Here is a 7,261-nt window from a genome sequence, read left to right as displayed (position 1 = left end):
TCATTTGGCAACATTTAATTACCCTTTAACAGTATATAATTGTTTTAGGGCCCAAATTGAAAAAAAATATTAAGAAGCACTCAGGGAAGTCAACATTTGCGTATATTGATTGTATATTGAACTTAAGATTTCCTGACATCTTACTTAAAGACTACTATAAAGCGATTTTACAGCTTTGATTCAAATCACAATTATTCATTACTGTCATGGATCATTTCAATAACATGAAGGGAAAATAATAGCAATAAAAAGGCATGATCTTTGTTAATCTCATTTATTATGTATAACAGCGGTGACAAGGATCCAGGAAAATGGTGGTGGACGGAAAACTTACTTCCCGAAGTCTGAAATCATGAAATATGGACTTATTACGGTATCAAATTAATTCACCATTATGTCAACCAATGATATATTAAGCTAAGGTACTAACCATTATGGGTCATTCAACCGTATTCAACTTTGCCAAATCCGCGGTACTTACTTAACCCAAGTCCACCGTATCCACCTTTGCCAAATCCGAGATGTGCACCATTTTTGCCAAATCCAAGCTGTCCGCCCAGGCCATAACCTCCAGTACTTCCTGTAAACAAAGAGGTACATCATAAGATAAAAAGTAAGATATCTTATTTATAAATATTAAGAAAGGATATAGTTACATCCGCAGTACGAAGAACGTTGGACAATGTTTCAGTCTTACCGTAGCTCTTGCTCAGTACGAACGTATGTCCTCCTTGGCTACCTAAGAAACAATGAAAGCAATATTACTATCTTGTTCATTTAGGCTTCCGTAGGGAATCATTCTAGTGAAATATTAATATATTGAGGTAAAAGTACCCAAATGATAGTATTCTTACCAAATCCACCATTAAATCCTCCACCATAGCCGCCTTGTCCTCCAAAGCCGTTCAAAACACCACCATATCCACCATATCCACCAAGACCACCAATCCCACCACCACCACCAAGAGGATGTCCAAGGCCCAGAACGACTGGTCCACTGTAAACACCAGCCGTCACCGCCAACACAACCATTACTGACAGGAAACGCTGAAAAAAAACGAAAATTATGCGGACACCAATTAATGATGCCATATAATCATAGAAAATAACTATTTAGCGAAGCAGACAACTAGTTTCATTTCGCAATATCACATAACCTGACTCCAACTTAAGAGGTCATTGTGACGTGGGTTTTGGTACTGGTTTCTATCTTGATAACTAGTGATTTTCTGTTATTTAATTTTTACTTCATTAGGAAAAATACCATGCTATATATAAACACCCGGTGGGAGATGGCCGACTTGTTAAATATATATATGTATGTATATATATACATATATATATATATATATATATATATATATATATATATATATATATATATATATATATGTATATATATGTATATATATATATATATATATATATATATATATATATATATATATATATATATATATATATATATATATATATATATATATATATATATGTATGTATATACACATACATATTCAAGATCTTTTACAAATATTGTTTGGTACCATGTTTTGGGTGTGGTGCTGTTGAGAAGGGGAGCAACACTGGTAGAGAGGGTGTGTCTCTGGGAACATATATAGGGCATGTGTCGCTTCCCGGTCACCGTTACCTTCAGGACATGGACCTCGGCGTCATGTCTGCGTTTCAAGTCAGTAACACAAGTGGTACGTAGCATGAGAAGGGAAGTAGTCAATGTTGTGAGCATGCATAATCCATGAAGGCCAACGCACGTGAAGTGTCCTGGTGCCAACATTTGACATCACAGACCTGTTCTTAGGAATCATTCAGAACATTTTCGGAAAGGTGGAAATATCTTAAAAAATAATGGGATTATGGGATATTACACAATGTCAGGCAGTATATACGTATGTATGTATGTATGTATGTATGTATGTATGTATGTATGTATGTATGTATGTATGCAGGTATGTATGTATGTATATATATATATATATATATATATATATATATGTATATATATACATAAGTATATATATATATATATATATATATATATATATATATATATATATATATATATATATATATATATATATATATATATTTATCAGGTGTTTAGCCGTTGTGGGATCTGATAGTGAGGTGTTAGCCAGATCCCTTATATAGCTTCCTTGGATGCTTTACTTTCATAGTTCCTTGATAATGTGAGTAGTCACGAAAGCGCTTGGAATTTCTCTATTCTTTCAGAGTGGTTGTTTTGCATATATATATATATATATATATATATATATATATATATATATATATATATATATATATATATATATATATATATATATACATATATATATATATATATATACATATATATATATATATATATATATATATATATATATATATATATATATATATATATATATATATATATATATATATATATATATATATATATATAAGTGAACAGTATTTAGATATGGCTAAAGAGGTCTTTGTGGCATTTATGGATTTGGAAAAAGCGTATAACAGGGTGGATAGGGGGTCAGTGTGGCAGATGTTGCAGGTGTATGGTGTAGGAGGTAGGTTACTGAAAGCAGTGAAGAGTTTTTACGAGGATAGTGAGGCTCAAGTTAGAGTATGTAGGAAAGAGGGAAATTATTTCCCAGTAAAAGTAGGCCTTAGACAAGGATGTGTGATGTCACCGTGGTTGTTTAATATATTTATAGATGGGGTTGTAAGAGAAGTAAATGCGAGGGTCTTGGCAAGAGGCGTGGAGTTAAAAGATAAAGAATCACACATAAAGTGGGAGTTGTCACAGTTGCTCTTTGCTGATGACACTGTGCTCTTGGGAGATTCTGAAGAGAAGTTGCAGAGGTTGGTGGATGAATTTGGTAGGGTATGCAAAATAGGAATATTAAAAGTGAATACAGGAAAGAGTAAGGTTATGAGGATAACAAAAAGATTAGGTGATGAAAGATTGGATATCAGATTGGAGGGAGAGAGTATGGAGGAGGTGAATGTATTCAGATATTTGGGAGTGGACGTGTCAGGGGATGGGTCTATGAAAGATGAGGTGAATCATAGAATTGATGAGGTGAAAAGGGTGAGCGGTGCACTTAGGAGTCTGTGGAGACAAAGAACTTTGTCCTTGGAGGCAAAGAGGGGAATGTATGAGAGTATAGTTTTACCAACGCTCTTATATGGGTGTGAAGCATGGGTGATGAATGTTGCAGCGAGGAGAAAGCTGGAGACAGTGGAGATGTCATGTCTGAGGGCAATGTGTGGTGTGAATATAATGCAGAGAATTCTTAGTTTGGAAGTTAGGAGGAGGTGTGGGATTACCAAAACTGTTGTCCAGAGGGCTAAGGAAGGGTTGTTGAAGTGGTTCGGACATGTAGAGAGAATGGAGCGAAACAGAATGACTTCAAGAGTGTATCAGTCTGTAGTGGAAGGAAGGCGGGGTAGGGGTCGGCCTAGGAAAGGTTGGAGGGAGGGGGTAAAGGAGGTTTTGTGTGCGAGGGGCTTGGACTTCCAGCGGGCATGCGTGAGCGTGTTTGATAGGAGTGAATGGAGACAAATGGTTTTTAATACTTGACGTGCTGTTGGAGTGTGAGCAAAGTAACATTTATGAAGGGGTTCAGGGAAACCGGCAGGCCGGACTTGAGTCGTGGAGATGGGAAGTACAGAGCCTGCACTCTGAAGGAGGGGTGTTAATGTTGCAGTTTAAAAACTGTAGTGTAAAGCACTCTTCTGGCAAGACAGTGATGGAGTGAATGATGGTGAAAGTTTTTCTTTTTCGGGCCACCCTGCCTTGGTGGGAATCGGCCAGTGTGATAATATATATATATATATATATATATATATATATATATATATATATATATATATATATATATATATATATATATATATATATATATATATATGTCGTGCCGAATATGTAAAACTGGTCAATTAGTAAAAACTCATTTAAAATTAAGTCCTTTCTAAAATTTTCTCTCATACGTTTAAAGATATATTTTTTTCATTAATGTTGATGCAAAAATTTATAATTTTGCACCAAAAGGAACTTAGAAAACTTACCTAACCTTATTATAACAAGAACAATTTATTTTAGCCTAACCCAACTAAATATATTTTAGATTTGTTTACAGTAATTTAATACTAAACAAACACAGTGAAATATATTTTTTTCGTTAGGTTCAGAATGATTTTGGCGAAATTATTGCATACACAATTTTTCACTTGTCCTATATGGCAAGATGAGCGTTGCTATTTAAGCCAAGATCGCAAGTTCTGCCTATTCGGCACGACATATACATGTATATATATATATATATATATATATATATATATATATATATATATATATATATATATATGTATATGTATATGTATATATATATATATATATATATATATATATATATATATATATATATATATATATATATGTATATGTATATGTATATATATATATATATATATATATATATATATATATATATATATATATATATATATATATATATATAGATATATATATAAAGAGAGAGAGAGAGATCACAATAAGAGATCATTAACAATTATCATTGAGATTTTTGTCCTATAGTAGTATCTTCTTGATAAAAAAATATTGATAGAGATTTTTCACAATTGAAAAAATTATATCATATTTCCTCTATGAATGATAAATAACTTATTTCCGAGCACTGAAAAAATATTTATGTTAAAAACCGTTATTCATTGTGGTATATAATTTACAAAATTAGAATGAATGAAAGCTGCACGAAACTGAATGTTTTTTTTTTTTTGAGGGGCTGAAAAGTATCTCATACTCTTTGATTGTTAGCCATATTTCTTAGCTCTTATCCCTCAGTTCAAGAGCAATAGGATCTCGCGCCCTCGGCTCCTATTAGCTGAATCCAGCTCTTCTTCCCCATTAGTAGGCTTTAACTATCTGCTCCACAATAATAGCATCCAACCCTATCTGCTCTGCAGATGCAGTCGATAATGTTATTCTTACCGAGGATCTAGTGCTCAGAATCCCTGTTTAACCTTATCATTGAATAACACAGGAAAAAATATGAAGAAACCTCTTTTACAAAGCACTAAACATTTTTGATGAAAAAATGTTATCGGATAATTACGATTAACGGAACAGTTAGATGAGCCCTAATTTACGCTGAGGTCCTCTCTAAATCATCTTCAGTGAGGCATTTATTTGACGATATTATCTCGGCTGACACCAGGCTTGCCCTTGTGTGAGTGCGCAAAAATCAGCAGACCATCACCCCCATACTACACCAGCGCCGTCACAACTGGTATGGCCGACACTAGCATGATAGAAAACGCATCATGTATTTCATGCATTGGTAGCGTGATTAAAACATATATAAAGGTTATGTGCTATCTAGAACACGTAAACATCGAGGCAAGCAACGAGATTTTTCTTATTATAGAGATACTTTTCCGGGCTAAACCCTTAAACTAGAGTAGCCTTGTGTACTGCTTAGTGCTCTAGTGGAAAGTATATATTCCAGAACCAGACACTGATTCAAATGAAAAGTTTTGAATACCTCCTTTGTAGCCAGCTGCTCAGTGCCTAACGTGTCGGTCTGGAGTTTTACGACTCACTCACTGCGAGTTCAATCCCCGCCCGTACCGTGGTTTGTTTGCAATCGTGTCATTACGATTTCTTGAGTCAGTTTGGCTGCATTTTTGTGAATTAGTTGCGTGTTACTGACCAGCGAGTGCGGTGAGGGTGATCAGTTGGAAACTAGCTTATGTCGATTCTAGAGAATAATAATACAGTAATTATTTCTTCGTGGAAAACTTGAACTTGCCGCCATTGTAGCCTTATGTATGCTTTTGTGCTTCATATTGCATCAGCCATCTTCCTGCAGAGCAGAATGACCAATAATAGAATGGGGTGAGGCCTCCGACCTTCAAGGTAGAGAGGTCCATCAAGGCAGGATAATTCAAAATCAGAGTGATCTACCAAGGCAGGATGACTCACCGTGGCAGAGTGACTCGTCATAGTAAGGTGACACATCGAGGAAGGGTGACACATCGAGGAAGGGTGACCCACTAGGACAAGGTGACCCAAAGAATTAAAAAAACATAATCGCCATCAGTCGTGCCCCTACTAAAGTTACAAAATACAGACAACACTCGTAACGCCTTCAAGATTGCAAATTCAGCTAACTGGTTTTACATAATCTCATCGTGTAGCGCGTTACGTAAATCGCAAAAGCCATTCTCCTGTACTGTGATCTAAACACACACATACCTGCTTAATGAGCAATTCCTTACCTTTGAAAATCTCCTTCACACTGTCTTCCATCCCTTCCACACCTTACAAAATCTCCTTCACACTGTCTTCCATCCCTTCCATACCTTACAAAATCTCCTTCACACTGTCTTCCATCCCTTCCATACCTTACAAAATCTCTTTCACACTGTCTTCCATCCCTTCCATACCTTACAAAATCTCTTTCACACTGTCTTCCATCCCTTCCATACCTTACAAAATCTCCTTCACACTGTCTTCCATCCCTTCCATACCTTACAAAATCTCCTTCACACTGTCTTCCATCCCTTCCATACCTTACAAAATCTCTTTCACACTGTCTTCCATCCCTTCCATACCTTACAAAATCTCCTTCACACTGTCTTCCATGCTTTCCCACCTTTCATCCACCCTGGATGTAAATGCCTTGCTGATCAACTTATCTTCATTTTTCCTTCATGACCAAACTCTCTCAACAAATGTCTCTCCCAAAATTTCACCTTTCACACCACCATGAAATTTAACTTCTTTACTCTTTATCCTTTGCGTTATATTTACACTATATATTAATCTCATATAAGTTGCAATCACAGCCTCCAGCCTCCACTTTGCAGCAACATCCACCAACAATGCTAAAAACCTACAAGCAGTACAACCACATTGCTTTCATACTTTCCTTGTTTATCAACTAATACGCTTCATTCTTTCACTAGAATCCTAAATTCGTTTATATTTCAGGTTGAAATCTAAGTTTACTGCCACCAAATGTTTAAAATAACCACAACCAAAGAGTCAACCTGCTCTACCTGGACCACGATCAGTTCAGCCTTGTACCTATACATGTATTCTCTTTTAAGATGTCTCTCGGTGGAAACTGGGTTATATAGTATATTGTTCTAGATAATTAACGTTACTCATGTCCATTAATCTCAAGTTCGCACTAACATGATACTACGCATATCATGACCG

The 7,261-nt window shown here is 35.4% G+C and overlaps 1 protein-coding gene across 1 annotated transcript; it reads right to left on the bottom strand.

The window, feature by feature from the left end:
* Positions 1-302: 302 nt before the first annotated feature.
* On the bottom strand, positions 303-1,581 carry LOC138853263 (keratin-associated protein 19-9b-like). Its single transcript, XM_070088993.1, has 3 exons — positions 1,545-1,581; positions 855-1,047; positions 303-739 (listed from the first exon to the last, which is right to left on the bottom strand). Exons 1-3 carry the CDS (start codon positions 1,545-1,547, stop codon positions 624-626), a joined length of 312 nt encoding a protein of 103 aa, XP_069945094.1. The 5' UTR covers positions 1,548-1,581; the 3' UTR covers positions 303-623.
* Positions 1,582-7,261: the final 5,680 nt, after the last annotated feature.

The sequence above is a fragment of the Cherax quadricarinatus genome, chromosome 26 (assembly GCF_038502225.1).
Source record: "Cherax quadricarinatus isolate ZL_2023a chromosome 26, ASM3850222v1, whole genome shotgun sequence".
In the NCBI taxonomy this organism is placed as follows: Eukaryota; Metazoa; Arthropoda; class Malacostraca; order Decapoda; family Parastacidae; genus Cherax; species Cherax quadricarinatus.
This window is presented reverse-complemented; position numbering and strand designations above follow the sequence as displayed.

Bases quoted from the DNA above. Each gene is read 5' to 3' on its own strand.
- LOC138853263 (XM_070088993.1), bottom strand. The intron at 740-854 runs GTAAGAATACTA...ATTGTTTCTTAG, and splicing joins AGGATTTAATGGTGGATTTG to GTAGCCAAGGAGGACATACG.